The sequence below is a fragment of the Leopardus geoffroyi genome, chromosome B4 (genome assembly GCF_018350155.1).
Source record: "Leopardus geoffroyi isolate Oge1 chromosome B4, O.geoffroyi_Oge1_pat1.0, whole genome shotgun sequence".
Classification (NCBI taxonomy): domain Eukaryota; kingdom Metazoa; phylum Chordata; class Mammalia; order Carnivora; family Felidae; genus Leopardus; species Leopardus geoffroyi.
The window spans coordinates 12,133,258-12,152,025 of NC_059341.1; the positions used below are offsets into that span (position 1 = coordinate 12,133,258).

At 41.2% G+C, this 18,768-nt stretch overlaps 1 protein-coding gene across 1 annotated transcript in view; it reads left to right on the forward strand.

Annotated features, from left to right (window-relative positions):
- Window positions 1-18,768, forward strand: part of MCM10 (minichromosome maintenance 10 replication initiation factor) — a 44,448-nt gene that overhangs the window by 20,274 nt on the left and 5,406 nt on the right. The window contains 10 exon segments of the mRNA XM_045464606.1: window positions 537-647; window positions 732-849; window positions 2,072-2,300; window positions 3,489-3,573; window positions 3,576-3,632; window positions 4,258-4,376; window positions 6,320-6,433; window positions 8,587-8,732; window positions 14,865-14,907; window positions 15,004-15,103. Of these exon segments, the coding sequence (XP_045320562.1) occupies window positions 537-647; window positions 732-849; window positions 2,072-2,300; window positions 3,489-3,573; window positions 3,576-3,632; window positions 4,258-4,376; window positions 6,320-6,433; window positions 8,587-8,732; window positions 14,865-14,907; window positions 15,004-15,087 (1,106 nt within the window). The 3' untranslated portion in view covers window positions 15,088-15,103.

Here is an 18,768-nt window from a genome sequence, read left to right on the forward strand (position 1 = left end):
CAGCATTAGAATCTATAGTATCCGGTTCCTGCTCAAACCCATCAGTTACCTTTTCATTAAAACAAGTCTTAAGTCAAAGAATGGCACCTCTGCCCTTCTCACTTGGGGCTTTGTTCCTAACAGTGGTGAGGGCCCAGCACAGACCATACCCATCGTGCATGTGCCAGATGTTATGTATGAAATGAACCCACAGACACCGGTGTTCTAATCATCACTAGAAATAAGATTTATCTGTTCTGTCCTCAAAGTCCAACTAGTCTCATATTAGAGACTAAGGATTTTTTTTTCTTTTGGCATTCCACCTACTTCATTTACAAACAACTGAGTTGTGAATCTGGAGTTTAAAAAGCAATATCACGAGGGGCACCCAGCTGGCTCGTTCGGTAGAGCACAGCACTCTTGACCTCAGGGTTGTGAGTTCAAGCCCCACGTTGAGCGTGGAGCCTACTGTAAAAAAAAGGACAAAGAAAGTGACATCACTTGATCTCAAACTGTCTGAACTAGAGTCCTCTAAAGCTGATGTTTGTATATTCCAGGAATACATCAGAAAAGCTTGTCTTGCTCTGAGGAATTCAGGGAACTGATGGACTTGCCTACATTTGGAGCCAGAAACTTGAAACAACATTTAGCCAAAGCCAGGTCATCAGGTAGAGTCAGCCTTCCCCTCTCTGGTGCCCACACTGCATCCCCACGGCCCCTCGGAGCGCCTCAGCCTATGGCTTGTGTTTTAGGGCTGACGGGGAGCCTGAAACCCGCTTTCCAGTCTGTCTCGGCGTCAGCCCTCTTGAAGCAGCAGAAACAGCACATGCTGGAGATGAGGAAAAAGAGATCAGAAGAAATACAGAAACGGTAAGAAGGATAGGTTTAATGCTCTGTTTAGATAACTCATCTCAGGGATTCTCAGAGTGTCTTAATAGATTTCCAACGTGTGCCTTCAGGTTTTGGATGGTTAGCTACCTTTTTGTAAGTTTGAAAGTTGAAAAACAATTTTAACCTAACCTAAGAAGAAAGCATTTTAAGTTCTAGATTTCTGACTCATGCAGAGAATCTGAGACCAGGTGGCACAGGTTATAGTAATTACCATCCCAAGAAGAAGAGAAAGAAACACTTGCAGAGGGTTTTGTGCAGGGCGACATGTTCCCTGTCTCTCATTCTTTAGTTTCGCCACAGTTAGTGTCGTAAGTACAGGCAAAGCCAGTGAGTAAATTTTGCAGTTGTTCAGGTAAATGATGAAAATGAGGCAGGGGAAGTGGCGTCCTTTTAGAGGCAAAAGCAAGTAGAAATGGGTACAGAAGGTGAACACGTCAAAGGATCTTGAACTCAAGTTCTCAGAACAGTGATAAGTGCGAGGTTCACAGATGCTCAGTGGGTATGGAGCGCCATGCTGTGTCCTGCATAAATACAGTGTCTCACGCGGCCTTTACCGTGATCTGTGAGGTGCTCTTATCCTCATTTTGTGAGTGATACAACTGAGCGCCAGAGAGCAGGTGGTTGATGGAGCCAGGTTTGGACTCACACCTGTTCTGCTCTAATTTGAACCATTACACTGTCCCAAATCTGGGCCACTGAAAGGCATTGGTTTAATGAACAGGAAAGTCCAGAGGAAATTCTTTGGAAAAATCCAAGCAATCATTTGGCCTCAGGCAGGTGAGTTTGAGCTGCTGATGAAATATCTTTAGATGCGTGCATCATGTAGCTACATACACACGAGCTAAATAGATACATGGGAGTCGTGGCCTTGTGTGAAATAGGGAGCGCTGTCCTTTTAAAGGTATTACCGTTGGGGCGCCTGGGTGGCCCACATTCCACCTGCAAGGCTGCGTTCTGTAGAGGCACTTGCTAGAAAGCTCGTTGGCAAAAATAGTAATCAGTTCTAAATTGGTAAAACAGTGGTCTTATTCTATGAAAAATCAATTAAACCAGAGTTAGTAAAGCCAACGTTTTTCTTCCTGTGTGCTAATCTGAATTATTGACCAAGGAGGGGAGTTATTTTACAAACAGCCACTTACAGCTGCTCCCCTGCCTGCGGTCTGCCAGTCTGCACATCGTGTGACTGCATATTTCTTTAAAGATTTCTCCAAAGCTCAAGTGGGGTCGAAAGCCTGGCTGTGCCACCCTCTTCTCAACGGGCCCCTTCTCGGTCTCCACAAATGGGGGCTGAGTTCCCCAGCCTGGAAGGAACACCAGCCACACCGATGCCCAAGCTTGGACGAGGCATCTCAGAAGGAGATGATGTTCTATTTTTTGATGAGTCCCCGCCACCAAGACCAAAACTGAGTGCTTTAGCAGAAGCCAAAAAGGTAAGTGACATCTTTTTTCACCATTTGAATTTCATTCTGTAGGACATGACTGGAGTTGCAGACTTTATGCATCTATGACCAGGAAAGACAGTAATAGCTTTTTATTGATCACGATAATCAGAGTCAAAGGATGATGGTATCAACATAATGCCATTAATTTAACGTTAACCCGTTCTCAGCGCTGTTCCTTACACGGCTAAAAGACATTGCGTAAACACTGGCCTGAGAGAGACAAACTAGGAATTACTGAGGCAAGACTGTAAAATGGTGGTTTGAAGAATCCTTTAAAAGAACTCTTATGCAAGAGCTAAGTCACTCTGATCGACGTAGGAGTCGAGAGTGCTCAGAACCCCACCTCTCCACTTCCTGAGTCACCCTGAGCCCCAACTTGAGCCTGTCTTCTCTTTGTTCTAATTAGTAGCTATACCACATGAAGGGCAAAAGCTAGTTATAAGCCAAAGCTGTATCTGCAGTAAGAATAATGATAATAATTGCGCGTGTACCTGTGATCGACGCACACATGCCATGTTCTATGTATAGGTTCATGCTTTGCGTGCATTCTCTCATTCTATCCACACAGCCTAGGAAAACATCTCCATGTTATAAAGGCTGAGACGTTAATTTGCGTAAGGTTACAAACTAGTAAGTGGCAGAGCTAAAATTCAATCCTAATTCTGATTCTTTTTTTGTTGTTATTTATTTTGAGAGAAAGCGTGAACAGGGGAGGGGCAGGGAGAGAGCGGGAGAGAGAATCCCAAGCAGGCTCTGCACTATCAGTGCAGAGCCCGACACGGGACTTGATCCCATGAACCTTTAGATCGGAACCTGAACCGAAATCAAGACTTGGATGCTTAACCGACTGAGCCACACAGGTGCCCTCATTCCGTCTGATTCTAAAACAAACTTCCAAAATGTTTATGTGATTCCTCTATGGGTTTTGAAGCCCACAGTGTAGCTGATATGAAACTATTGATATTTAAATAAACTGAAACTTCATTTATTAGCTCATAGACCTGTCTCCATGCTTTAAAATTTTAATAATCAGGTTAATAATGCTAAGCAAAGAGAAGATCTATTTTGCCAATTTGTATGTGAGAACAGAATTCACTGGCTAATAACTAGAAAAAGGATTTAGGATCACAGATACCCGTCTCATCTTTAAGATTTTTATCTCCTCTTTTCTTCTAGTTAGCTGCTATAACCAAATTAAGGGCAAAAGGTCAGATTCTTACAAAAACAGATCCAAACGGCATTAAAAAGAAGCAGAAGGACCCCAGGATGTCCTGGAAGTGAAGGAACGTGTAGAAAAGAACAGCACATTTTCTCCTCAAGGTACTGTGGATTTCAGAGTTAACAGTGGGAATGAAGCCATCTGTAAGATGTTCTAAACTATAACCACCATCCCTGATATCAAAAGTCATTGTTTTACTTAGATTTACCTCTCTACAACACCTAGATAGAATTTCGACAACTGGAACTGACCGTTTTCTATAATCGCATTAAATTGAAATGAAATTAGGCACAACCTAAGAGCTTGGAGAAAGGTTTCTCACTGGATCTTTGCACAGATATATTAGTATAAAGATTTGCTTTGAAAGGAGCATAATTTCTTAGCAAATTGCCCTGTTTTTATTTTTAAAACTCTGAAGTTGGCAGTGACATTTTACCATCAATTTGTAAAAAGGATTTTTGTTGATGTTTCCTGTCATTAAAGCTCCTATTTAAGGTGGAAAAGAGATTCTAATTCAGTGGTCAAATCTGCCATACCTCACATTCTAGGCTCTCCTTTTCAGCCTCACTCCTTAAGAGTTTCCCTCTGTTGGTACCTAGTGGGGTAAATTAGGTTTGAAGGGCCTGTTAGGCAGAGAGGGAGAGGACGGGGGTAGCTGAGTCCATGAGGCTCACTGGCTTCCTGAAATTCCTCTGTAATGACCATCGTTTTTCCTTTCTGCTCTAGCTGAAGATGAATTGGAGCCTGCCAGGAAAAAAAGAAGAGAACAACTTGCCTACCTGGAATCTGACGAATTTCAGAAAATTCTAAAAGCAAAGTCGAAGCACACAGGGGTTCTAAGAGAGGTAAGAGCCCAAAAGGTCAAAGATGACACAGACGACCTTCAGACTTGAGGCTTTTTATTGTGGGACTCACCCGAGACGTAGTTATACGTCTGAGTTGACTTCAAAGAGCAGGAATATTTCTGATAGAATTTAGCTTTGCCTTTGTCCTTGAATTGAAGAATATCATGTAACATTGTTTTAATGGGCCTCAGTATTATAAAAATGTTGTCTTGTAGTTAATGGCTTTGAAGTAACATTTAGGCGGTTCACCACTATTATTTGCTGCCTTGCCTTATGGGAAGGGATTTTTTTCCATTCAAATATTTTTCCATTGGCTTTTCAAATACTGTAAATCAGTAGTTAACAACCCATTGGGCAGAGTTGCTTCCAATGCCTCACATTTTGGATTGCTCCTTTATTATCCTGAAAAAAAATTCTTGGATAATATAAATTACCTAACTAGAAACTTCAAGGATATCAGTATAATATCCTACGTATAATGTGAAAAGGGGGGGGGGGGGTTATATTAAAAATATATGTATTTTGTTATATAAATGTGTAGGCACAACTATCCCAGGAAAAATAATGAAGTAGAAGTTGTCGGAGGGGTGGATGATAAATGTAAATGAAACAAGTAGAAATGAAGACTCTCGGTGTGGTCTTTTGGTCACTTAAATACCATGGGTCTCTTTCTTTCATTTTGTGTGTGTGTGTGTGTGTGTGTGTGTGTGTGTGTGTGTGTGTGTGTGTGTTTAAGCCGTGAATAACCCAGGAACCTTTAGAAGATAACAAACTACAGTTGTTCCTCTATATACAGAAGAGTTGTCCAGTTGTATTCTTGGAATATTCAATGGATATCTGAACAATGCACAAATACTGTAGTGTTCTTAAATTTTTTTTAATTATTTTTTTAATGTTTATTTTTGAGAGAGAGTCAGAGTATGAATGGGTAGAGAGAGAGAGGGAGACAGAACCCAAAGCAGGCTCCAGGCTCTTGAGCTGTCAGCACAGTGCCCAACATGGGGCTCAAACTCATGACCCATGAGATCATGACCTGAACCGAAGTCAGATGCTTAACCAACTGAGCCACCCAGGTGCCCCTATTGTAGAGTTGTTTATAAAGCAGTTAGGTTTGAGAGTTATAACTGGGTTTTTCATCCACATGGGTGCCGTCTAGAATAGTCAGAAGAATCCCTTGATGTAGAGGGACTGTTGTGCACCACAGGTATAGCATCCCTAGTCCCTGCAAGTAGCAGAAGTAGGAATCACTGGGGTAACAAAAAAAAGTACTCCCACCAGTTTTCACAGTGTCCTCACGGGGACAGTTTCTGTCCTTATTTAGTGTCAATACTCTGAATACTCCGCTCTTTTGATAAACTACTGACTAACGAGACAGTTAAATATCCCACCATTCTACTAGACCTGAAACTTGGTCCGGAGAGATGCTCGAGCCAGCCCAGGAAGGCTACAGAGCTGAGCTCTTTGCCTCTGTGGCCACCAAAGGCCTTGGGCCCTGTGTAGCTGCTCCAACTGCAGAGCTGTGACCACATTCTGCTGTAAATCTCTCTCTGCCCTCCTGCCTACTCCCTGTTAGTCCAAACAACCAGGGATTACTCCGGCCAAGTGCTTGGTCTGGAAAATAGTATCGAATAGACTGGGCTGTCAAGTGGGGAGGCACTGAATACCTTACATAGCTTGAGTCTATATTGGAACAGTAGAAATAATTCTCTTGGTTTACATTTGACATGTTCTGTTTCTTAGTCATGGATGCTTTCCCACTGTTTTCTGGAAAATTAAGAGCTTGTGTCTACTTTTGATTGTCTTTTGGTTTGCAGTTCATTGAGGTCTTATCAGATGTCCTCATAATGGTTAGCTTGGCTTTTCAGTTTTTATTATTACTGAACTGGTGCCTTGAGTATGTGTTGGATTTGGTACAAGGTCTTCTGTGTGCCTTGTCATTCCAGGCAGAGGCTGAGCTGCAGGAACGCTATTTTGAGCCACTGGTGAAAAAAGAACAAATGGAAGAAAAGATGAGAAGCATAAGAGAAGTGAAATGTCGAGTAGTAACATGCAAGACGGTGAGTGGGGGAGATGGTTCTAACCTTGGGCTCTGTTTTGAGCTGCTGTGACTCAGCAGAACATAGAGAGATTATGGGATTTGGGGCCATGTCTTGTGACCAGAGTCCTGCCTGGGTCATTTCATTAGATTGGAAACCAAACTGCTCACAACAGCCAAGGGCCTGGCTGCCTGCTGACTTGGCCTCCTGGCTCTGGTGGCAGAGCATTGGTGGTGGCAGTCTTCTCTCATCTGACCTCAGTTCCTGGTTTTACAGACTTCTCTTCCCCTTTGTCCATCGGACCCCATTTATTCTTCCGTGTCCTTCTCAAGTTTCTAGCACACCCTCAGTCCACAGTTCAGTCCTGGGACCTTGCCTGAACGATTTCCTTTGGCCTTACATGTTATGACCAACTATTATTGCCTCTTTCTACTCAGGGCTTAACCTACTAAATTGAATTTGAAGGCAAAGTGTAAATTGCATTATATTCTTTGTAGAATTTTTACCCTTAGTCTCTTAGAAAACGGTAAATCCCCTGTCCTTCAACATTAATAAAATAGAACCAAAAAAAGTTCTTGCAGAACAGTATCCTGCCATCAGCACTCACTTTATACCGCTTGGCTAACCCCCCCTCGTAAGCACTTACAAGAGGAGAAAGAGACTTAATTCATCCAGTACGATTTTCTCTATCCCTTTTCAAACCATAGACTCTGCTTTACATTTAGGGGACAGCCCTGAGCCAGCTGTCACCAAAAGGCAGGGCTTCCTTGAGAAAGTTCAGAATAAGTTTAGCTCAGGTAACAACTTTTACTCTGACAAAACAGCAAACCTAGGGATATAGCTGGTGTGTTAGTTTTCTGTTGCTTCCCTGACAAATAACCACTAACTTGATAGTTTAAACAACACAGCTTTATTATCTTGCATTTCTGTCAGCCAGAAGTCTCTGTGGGTCTCACGGAGCTAAAATCCAGGTGTGGCAGGACTGCATTCCTTCTGGAGGTTCTAGGGGAGGATCTGTTACCTGGCCTTTCCCAGCTTCTAGATCCCACCCGTGTTCTTTGGCTTGCAACCCCTTCCTCCATCTTCAGAGCCCCCCAGTCACATCCTCTGACCTCCTCCCTGTGGATTCCCACCTTCATTTTTAAAAGCCCTTGTGATTCCATTGGGTCCACCTGAAAATCCAGGATCGATTCCCAATCTTACGGTCAACGACCCTGATCCACCTTTGCCGTGTAACCTGACGTGCCCACGGGTTCCCCAGGGGTAGGGGGTGTATGTCTCGGGGGGGGCGGTGCTATTCTGCATACCACTCTGCTCTGCACTTTCTGAGGCTCAGAACCAAAAGTCACTTATCTAGATTCTGATTACCAGAAATCACGTTGCTGTGTCCCAGTACCTGTTGTGATGTTCACCCACCAATTCCTTCTTTCTTTTTTTTTCTTTCTTTCTTTCTTTCTTTTTTTTTTTTTTACATGTATCCTACAGTTCCATTTATACAAAGTACAAAACCAGGCAGACCAGTGTTTGCTGTTTGAAAGCAGGGTAGTGATTACCCCTGGGGTGCGAGTGGAGCAGTGCCTAGACAGGGCACAGGGAGGGCTTCCCATGTGCTGGAGACATTCTGTTCCTTAGTCTCGCTGCTGCTTGTTGTTCCCTATTCTCTTCAACACTTTTGAGGGTCAAAATTACAAGTGAGTGACTTCATATCTCTGTCTTGGTTTTGCTGCTTATGAAAGACGAATAGGAATAATCTTAAGTACTTCTCTGAGGCCTTTTTTAAGAAGAAACAAAAGGGCTACTGAAGAGGCCCCAGTGTCATCCTAGAACCGAGCAACTGCAGTGAATTTAGGACAGACCTGATGAAGCTATTGAGAGGTTTCCACTGCTTTTGTTCTTCCCTTACTGTTGTCTTGATGTTCCAGAAAGTTATTATGTACTTGATGCCTGATCAGCACTTGTGGCCAACAGGAGGGGAAGTGGCATCATTACGCGGGACTCCAGAAACCACAGGGGTCCTCACAACTAGTAGTTAAGGTGGTTCCTCTGCTCCCAGCTGTCTGGCTGGTGGTAAGAAACGGGAAGTCCTCATGGAACAGATTGCCCTCCTAGCAGCTAGCCAGTTTCTCCTCCCACGCTCCTGACCAGATGTGTGCCCTCCTGTTGGTTTCATGCAGTGTGCCTACACCCACTTCAAGCCTTTGGAGACCTGCGTCAGTGAGCAGCACGACTATCACTGGCATGACGGCCTAAAGAGGTTTTTCAAGTGTCCCTGTGGAAACAGAACCATCTCCCTTGACAGGCTCCCCAAAAAGCACTGCAGGTAGGAGAATTGATTTCTTGAACCTTTCTCCAGTTCCTTTGTGATGCCATTCTACTGGAACATCGAACGATCCTTTTTGAGGTTCAGGCCTTATTTCTGTGCCTCATTGAGCTCCCAGCTATCCCTAAAATCTCTTGGTGGGAAGGGACCCCGCCTTCTTCGCTGCTCTATCCCTGCTACTTAGTACAATGCTCAGCCCACAGTGGGTACTCACAAATGTTTGTTCAGTGAAAGACAGAAGTCATTTCTCTGAAGGTACTACAGTTCCTGGGACAAGAACGAGGGACCAGAACTGGGGTAGAACCCGAGAGCAATGAGCTAACTTTTGTGGCCACTTTTGCCTGGGAGCGTTGGCAGACTCTAGGCGGGCAGATGGGAAGCTGAGGGTCTGGGTCTTGCCTCGGTGGAAGACCACTAGCAGAACTGTTGATGGAGATTGGGGCTCTCCAAGAGTGGTTGGTATCTGTATCAGGATATCTGTGTTTGATTCCCTTTTACTAGTTGTTTTCAGAGCACTGATCTAAAGGACCATCCCACTCAGAAGTAGAATCCCTGATTAGGATCATGTTAAATGAATCAAATAGTTTTGTGGGGACTTATGGCTTTTACATATGAAGTCATCCACTTTTTAAGATCATGGAGTATCTTTCCATTTATTCATCTCCTCCTCTATGGCTTCTATTGATTTTTAAATGGTCTCCACTGAGATGTTGAGTATTCTTAATTAATTCTTAGATGTGTCATAGTTTTCACTGATACTCTGAATGGCAGCTTATTTCCCAGTATAGTTTCTAGTTGCTTGTTGTTGGTGTAGAGAACTGTTACTACTTTTTTTATAAGTTGATCTTGCCTCTGGCAAGCTTATCAAACTCTTATTCCAGTAATTTGTTGATTACTCTACATAGTTGATCATCCACAAATAAAGATGATTTTACCTATTTTGTTCCCACTCTTACACCCTCTATCTCTTTCTTGATCAGGTTAGCCAGACCTCCAATACCATGTTAAACAGCAGTGATGATAGTGGGCTTCCATTTCTTGACTGACTTTGCATATTTTGGAAATTAACCTCTTGGCTGATAAATGGCTTGTAAACATTTTCTCCAGTGCTGTAGGCTGTCTTTTCATTTTGCTTCTTGTTAATTTCGCCGTGTAGAGGAAGCTTTCGAGTTTGATGTGGTCCTATTTATTGACTTTTGCTTTTGTTGCTTGAGGTTTTGGCATCATGTTAAAAAAAAATCATTGCCAAGACCAATATCAATGAGCTTTTTCTACATTTTCTTCTAGGAGTTTTATGTCTTACGTTTAAGTATTTCATTCATTTCAAGTTAGTTTTTGTGAGGGAGGTGCGATAATGGTCCAATTTCATTGTTCTGTGTGTGTTTTTACAGCATCCCCAGCACTGTTTGTTGAAGAGACTATCCTTTCCCCATTGGGTATCCTTGGCCCCTTGTTGAATGTTAGTTGAAACATTAATTAACTATATATATGGAAAGATCTGTGCTTTCTATTTTGTTTTATTGGTCGCTGTATCTATTTTTTGTTCCAGTACCGTATTATTTCTATTACTGTGGCTTTCTAGTATAGTTTGAAATCTGTAAGCATGATACCTCCATCTTTGTTCTTTTTTTCTCAGCATTGCTTTGGCTATTCAGGGTCTTCTGGGTCTCCACAAATACTAGGGTTGTTTCTTCTTTTTTTGAAAAATGCCTTTGGTATTTTGATGGGGATTGCATTAAATCTCTTGTACATGGCTTTGGGTAGTATGGCCATTATAACAATATTAACTTTTTCAGATCCATGAACTTAGGGTATCTCCATTCATTTGTGTCTTCAGTTTCTTTCAGCAAAGTCTTGTAGATTTCCATTCACTTCTTTGGTTAAATTTATTACTAAGCCTTTAATTTTTTTTTTTTTTTTTTTTTTTTTTGGTGCTATTGTGAATGGGATAGTTTTTGTTTTTTTTTTTTAATTTCTTTTTCAGGTGTAAAGGAATGCAGTTGATTTCTGCTATGTTGATTGTATATCCTGCTGCCCTACTGAAATCATTGATTAATAACTCCAACAGTTTTTTGATCTCTGGGATTTTCTATATATATATAAGATTGTATCATCAGCAAAAAGCAACAGTTTTACTTCTTTTCCAATTTGGATGCTGTTTATTTCTTTGTCTTGCCTAATTTCTCTAGCTAAGACTTCCAGTGCTCTACTGAATAGGAGTGGTGAGAGTGGGCATCCTTGTCTTGTTCCTGATCTTAGAGGAAATGCTTTCATTTTATCACCGTTGAGTATAATGTTAGCTGTGAGTTTATGAGACCTTATTAACACTGAGGTATGTTCCTTCTACACCCAGTCTGTGAAGGATTTTTATCATGAAAGGGTGCTGTATTTTGTGAAAAGCTTCCTGTGTATCGAGATGATTATGTGATTTTTATTTTCATTTTATTAATGTGATATATTACATTTATTGATTTGCATATGTTGAACCCTCCTTGCATCACAGGGATAAATCCCACTTGGTTGTGGTATATAAATCCTTTTGATGTGTTCTTGAATACGACTTGCTAGTTTTGTTGAGAATTTTTGCATCTATATTCATCAGAGATATTGTCTACCTTTTTGATTTTCTTGTGGTATCCTTATCTGGTTTTGGCATCAAAGTGATGCTAGTTTCATAGTGTTTGGAACTGTTCCTTCAATATTTTGAAAGTTTCAGGAGGATTAGTGTTAATTCTTTAAATGTTTGGTAGAATTATCCATTGAAGCCATCTGGTCCTGGAGTTTTCAGTGTTGGGAGGTTTTTTTTGATGACTGATTCAATGTCTTTATTCATTATTGGTCTGTTCAGATTTTCAGTTTCTTTTTCATTCAGTCTTAGGTTTCTAGAAATATATCTATTTCTTCTAGGTTATGTAATTTGTTGGCATATAATCTTTCAGAGATCTTTCATGATTCTGTTTTTTTTTTTTTTTTCTTATAATGTTTTTATTTATTTTTGAGAGAGAGAGGGAGAGAGAAAGAAAACACAAGCTGGGGAGGGGCGGCGGGGGGGACAGAGGATCTGAAGCAGGCTCTGAGCTGATAGCAGCAAGCCTGATGTGGGACTCAAACTCATGAACCGTGAGATCATGACCTGAGCTGAAGTCGGACGCTCAACCAACTGAACCACCCAGGTGCCCCAATCCTGTGCATTTCTGTAGTATGTTTTAATTTTTTTTTTTTAGGTTTATTCATTTTTGAAAGACAGAGAGAGACAGAGCACCCAGGGGCGGGGTGGAGAGAGAGGGGGACACAGAATCTGAAGCAGGCTCCAGGCTCAGAGCTGTTAGCACAGAGCCCGACGCGGGGCTCGACTCACGAACTGCAAGATCCTGAGCCAAAGTCAGATGTTCAACCGACTGAGCCACCCAGGCGCCCCTGTAGTATGTTTTAATGTCTCCTCTTTGATTTCTAATTTTATTTGAGTCTTCTCTCTTTTTTTTCTTAGTCTAGCTAAAGGTTTGTCAATTTTGTTTATCTTTTCAAAGAATCAGCTCTTAATCTCTCTCTTTTCTATTGTTTTCTGGTCTCTATTTTCTTCTGATCTTTGTTACTTTCTTCCTTCTGCTAACTTTGGGCTTAGCTCTTTTTTTTTTTTTCTAACTCCTCAAGGTGTAAAATTCACTTGTTTGAGATCTAATTTATTTATTTTTAATGTTTATTTATTTTGAGAGAGAGCGCATGCACCCACACGAGTAGAGGGAGGGGCAGAGAGAGAGGACAGATAGAATCCCAAGCAGGCTCTATGCTGTCAGCACGGAGCCCAATGTGGACCTTGTTCCCACAAACCGTGAGATCATGACTGGAGCCAAAATCAAGAGTCGGACGCTTAACCAACTGAGCCACCCAAGTGCCCCTGAGTGTATTATTTCTTTAATGCCTTTGATGACTTCCTGTTTGACCTAAGCATTAGTAATGTTTAATTTTCAAATATATGGGATTGATTTTTAGCCATCTTTTTCTTTTTTTAAATTTCTGACTTTATTGGATTATCCTTAAAGGACAGAATTTGTATGATGAGTGGAATTTGAGGCAATTTTGAGATCGCCTTCATCTTCCCAAGAATATCTCACGAGTATATTCTCGACACCTGTTTGTTTGCTTGTTTGTTTTTGGGTTTTGTCTAGTTCCTGGAACCGATACTTCACTCCACGTTTCTCCAGGGCTGATTGAGGTTGGGGAAGAGGACCCGGACCGCATGCTACTTAATTACCCTGTCAGGAGCTGCTTCATGAAATTGTTATGATCTGGATGATAATTTTTTTTAAGTATTTATCTGTGTATTGATACTTGACTTCTGCCACATATTTTAATAGCAAGAGCTTATGTAAAACATTTGAGTATCAGAAAAATTCTGTTAATAAGCAGTAGGTACAACTCACAAATGGAAGAACAGGATGCTTTTTCATCCTGGGGTGCCTGGATGGCTCAATAGGTTAAACGTCCGACTCTTGATTTTGGCTCAGGTTGTGTGATCTATCTCGCAAGTTCATGAGTTCAAGCCTTCAATCGGGCTCCACACTGATGGTGCAGAGCCTGCTTGTGATTTTCTCTCTCTCTCTCTCTCTGTCTCTCTCTGTCTCTCTCTCTGCCCCTCTCCAGCTAGGGCACATTTTCTCTCTCTCTCTCTCTCTCTCTCTCTCTCTCTCTCTCTCAAAATAAACTTTTTTTTTAAGATGCTTTTTCATCCTCCAGGTGGTTGCTGTTATTTTTGTAACAACTGTTTTTCTGGACTTTGTCTTGTCAATTCTTGATCTAGAGTAGAAGAGGGCAATCTTTTTCTGTCAAAGGCCAGATACTAAATGTTACATTTCATGAGCCAGATGGTCTGTTTCATAACTACTCTACTAGGTCTTATAGCTCAAAAGCAACCACAGGTAATATAGAAGCAAAAGGACATGGCTGTGTTCAAATAAAATTTAATTTATAAAAACAGGTGGCAGGCTGGATTTGGTCCATGGATTGTAATTTACTGACCCCTGACTAGAATTTTTTATATATAATTTCGTCATTGATCTACTAGTAGTCTAGAAAATTTCTCTCAACAAATATTGATGCAATCTTTAGACAGGGAAGGTGGTGGAGAAGCTTAGAGCCAAGGCCACTGGCATGCTGACTCTCAGGGCAGGAACAGAGTCTAGATTTTTAGGAGGAAGAATGAGGCAGGTATAGGACAATTCCTATGCCCTAGAGCATCTCAAATCCAAGGGTACCGGAAGCCATATTTCCATGAGTTGATTGTTTTGCTTGTTTCAGCAGAGTGAACTTTGTATAAAAATAAGTTTTCTTGGGGCGCCTGGGTGGTTCAGTCAGTTAAGCGTCTGACTTCAGCTCACCAGCTGTAGGTTCAAGCCCCGCATTCAGGGCTGTGCTGACAGCTCAGAACTTGGAGCCTGCTTCAGATTCTGTGTGTGTGTGTGTGTGTGTGTGTGTGTGTGTGTGTGTGTGTGTGTGTGTCTCCCCCTTCCCCCACTTGCTGGCTCTCTTTCTCTCTCAAAAACAAATAAATATTTAAAAATATTTGTTTTAAATAAGTTTTCTCTGTAGTAGCCTCATCTCTTCTCAGGGTTGGGCTCCCTCACCATGTTAAAAAAATGAGAACAAGTGACTCTAGGCCCTTTGAACAATAAGAGAGTACACATCTTTAGGTTTGAAAAAGGGGGAAAGATTGTCCACACCAGAAGGACAATAAGAAGTGTCTTATCACAAACTTTTAGTTCCAGAAAAGGGGACGGGGAAAGCTCTAGACTGTATGGTGTCAGAGGGCTAGCTTCCTCTTCTGAGTCTCTTCCCGATGCCCATCAGGAGAAACCAAGCTTGTGCTCATCACCTGCAGTGAACATACTCTGTTCTGCTTTCATTTGATGTTCCATCTCTGAAAGCTCTAGCTTTTTACAGATTTGAAGGCTGTTTCTCAAATCTTCGGAGTGTGTATTTTCAATACCTTTAGAACTTAGCCCATAATTATGAGTGTTACCTTGATCAGCTTGTTTGAATGGCAGATACTCTTCCTGTGAGTGCAGCGAACCCCATTGTCTCTATGTATCTGCCTGTGCCTCACCACTGAGTAAATCCGATCTTTTCTTGTTTCAGTAATTGTGGCCTCTTCAAATGGGAACGAGATGGAATGCTAAAGGTAGGTCATTTGCAAGGTGACCGATTTTAGTGACCCATGCAAATAATGTTGACCCTTTTTTTTTTTTTTTTTACTAAACTGTTTTCATTTTTCTAGGAAAAAACAGGCCCAAAGATAGGGGGCGAAACCCTGTTACCAAGAGGAGAAGAACATGCCAAATTTCTGAATAGCCTTAAATAGCCCTAACTTCAAACAGGTACCCACGACCTATGTTACTTCTTGTGGGTCTGGAGGGGCAAGGGTGTTGGCTCTGTATCACCCAGGTTCTGATTGGCACGGTCCAAACGTGTTACGCCTACAAGTTCTGCCTACCTATTTTGTTTCGGGTTGGCTTAACGCCAAATTTAACGCTGGCTTTTCATTGGTAAATCAAAAAACCATCGTCTTCCCTGTTCTCACTACTGATGGCTCCATTCATGCAAATTCTTTGCCCAGAAACTATGTGTCTTGGGTTATAGAGTGTCCAGTGTTGCTTCTTTACCGGAATAAGGTTCTAATATTTGCATCGATGCACAGAGGCAAAAGAATTAATTTAGCTTCCAGGCTTCAGTTTTCCCATCTGGAAAATGAGGGGACTTGGAGTAAATGATTTTGAAGTGTATCTTTCAGGACTCAAATTCTACAAATAATGTTTCCTAGAAAAAATAATCTTTACCATATAGATAATTCTAGTCACCATTGACATAGTCTTGATATATTGATATTAAGGCCAGGTTCCGTCTTTCATTTCTGTTGTTACCTCTTTCTTGTTTTTTCAAATTGATTAATTCACTGAATCATGTGGCATTTAATTCATATCTAGATGGTTCTCTGTGCTTTTACAATATTGTAGTACTCAAAACTGTGGTTTTTAATGGCTCATTTAGAGTAGATTTTGTTTGTCCCATAAGCTTGAAACAGAGTAATGTATTTGAAGAAGGTCACAACTGAGTGGCTGCTGAGGACTTGAACTCCAGGCTGCTCCTTGAGCAATCCCCTTCCTATGAAAGACACACGGTCCTGTTTGAACCTAGGGTGCCATTAGAGTCCCCGTTCCCTTGTGTATGGTATATTGTACAGAAGTACTGTAATATTCTTGTAAAGGTTGATGGTGAGCTGAATGCCTTCCTTTTTTATAATTTGATTTTAATTTTTAAATAATTTAAAAATATCACTTAAATACTTCTCAGTTACTCTAGATCTTGGGGGAGCTTTCATTTGAGGTCTTTTGTGTGTATGCTTTCTTCAAGTATTCAGGGATAAGAAGGGGTGGGTGGGCCAGAAGGGGGACTTAGTTGCTTGCATTGTAGATACAATTCATCATTGAGATCAGTCTTTTATACTATCCTTTTTATCAATGTATTAAATGCTTTTATATAAATCCAAAATATGTGTTTAATTTTTCCTTACTCAGCTGTTGGCAATATAGGGTTTATTATATATTCATAGGCCATCCAAACAGAGTTAAAACGCAGTGATCTAGATTAGCAAACAAAAATTGTACCTCACAGAAAAGTAGTTGATCTGAATGTCCTGTCACAGCAGATTGAGTTTCAACATTTTAAAATATTAACTTTTAAAAACATTAAAAGTTAAAAACATTAACGTTTAAAAACATTAAAAACTTTCGGGGCGCCTGGGTGGCGCAGTCGGTTAAGCGTCCGACTTCAGCCAGGTCACGATCTCGCGGTCCGTGAGTTCGAGCCCTGCATCGGGCTCTGGGCTGATGGCTCAGAGCCTGGAGCCTGTTTCCGATTCTGTGTCTCCCTCTCTCTCTGCCCCTCCCCCATTCATGCTCTGTCTCTCTCTGTCCCAAAAATAAATAAACGTTGAAAAAAAAAAAAAAATTAAAAAAAAAAAAAAAACAACATTAAAAACTTTTAAAAATATTATAAGCCACAAGGGTGGCTTAGTCGGTTAAGCATCCAACTTTTGATTTCAGCTCAGGACTAACTGTGTTAGTCCTCCAGATTTGTTCTTTTTTAAATTTGTTTTGGCAGTTCTAGGTCCTTTGCATTTCTGTGTAAATTTCAGAAGCAGCTTGTTGATTTCTACTCTAAAAACCCTTCCTGGAATTGGTATTATGACTGTTTAATCTGTGGATCGATTTGGGGGAATTCCCATCTTAAGGCATTCTGTGAACATAATACATCTCTCCATTTATTTAGGTCTTTAATTTTTCTCAGCAATGTTTGGTAGTAATAGTGCCTGCCCCAGCCTGTGAATAACCAGTGTTATGGTTGGACTGGCTGTTGTGAATCCTATTATGATTGCAAGATGTCCTTCAGCAAGAACCATGAGCAACCTTTGAGAAAATAAAGGTTTGCTAATTATAAGACCTGGAAATTAGATAGCACCCCTGGGGCCAAACAGCCAGGTCTTGGGTCCAAGGAGCGCATGTGGGCAAGGGACTCCGAGGTCAAGGGTGGGGATCTAGGATTTCGTGGGCTCACACTTTACTGGTGAATTTAAAACATAAGAGCAGGATTTTAAAGTACTCGGAGAGAAAAATGAAGTGGTCAGTTAGAGACATAAACCAAAATCTCGAAAACAAAGGACTGTCCGTGAGACGGAGTAGCCTGGCTCTTGAATCTACTGGTGAAGCTGGCACTGTGTTTGTCTGAGATGGTTGTCTTTGCAATGGGTGTCTCATCAAAGTTTAAGTTACACACTTGGATTACAGAAAAGAAAGCAACTGTCAAAGTTAACATTATACGTAGTTTTAGTGTACAGATCATATATGTATTTTGTCACGTTTATTTTTTTTAATTTTTTTTAAATGTTTTTATTTATTTTTGAGACAGAGAGAGACAGATCATGAGCAGGGGAGGGGCAGAGAGAGAGGGAGACACAGAATCTGAAGCAGGCTCCAGGCTCTGAGCTGTCAGCACAAAGCCCGACGTGGGGCTTGAACTCACAGACTGTGAGATCATGACCTGAGCTGAAGTCGGATGCTTAACCGACTGAGCTACCCAGGCGCCCCTTGTCATGTTTATTTCTAAATGTGTTACAGTTTTGATGATATTGTAAGGGCTACTTTCTGCATTGTAATTCCCACTTATTACTTACTAGTATATAGAAATGGAATGCATTTTTGTCAGTTGACCTTGTATCCTGGGACCATGTTTAACTTACATATGAGTTTAACAGCGTTTTTATAGATTCCTTAGGATTTTCTGTGTTGGATCATGTTGCCTGAGAAGTTTTAACACTTCAGTTCTTGTCTATGACTGTTTTTGTTCCCAATCTAAAGAGGAAAGCATTTTCTTTCACCATTAAGTATCAAGGATGTATTCTGAGTAGGGTTGGACAAGAAGATCTGTAAATAATAGTGTGTTTGTCTTCTCATACATTCCCTAGTGATGTTATTAGTTGAGTACCAATGGGCCAGGCCTTGAGAAGGGGCAGGCCATATCAAGTCCTGGGTTGAGTACATTTTTCAGGTTGTGATGAACTTTATCTTAGCATAATTTTTTTTTTTTTAATTTTTTTTTTTCAACGTTTATTTATTTTTGGGACAGAGAGAGACAGAGCATGAACGGGGGAGGGGCAGAGAGAGAGGGAGACACAGAATCGGAAACAGGCTCCAGGCTCTGAGCCATCAGCCCAGAGCCTGATGCGGGGCTCGAACTCACGGACCGCGAGATCGTGACCTGGCTGAAGTCGGACGCTTAACCGACTGCGCCACCCAGGCACCCCTATCTTAGCATAATTAACTATTACACCAAAATAAACTACAGTGGTGTCTGATTGTGTCATTCAAGCACCTTGAGTTTAAGGGACAGGAAGAGTGTCTTCAGTGATTTACTAAAGGAATGATCTTTTTTTTTTTCTTCTTCTTTTTTGAACAGTGATTTCAGGATACCAATTTAAGGGTATATT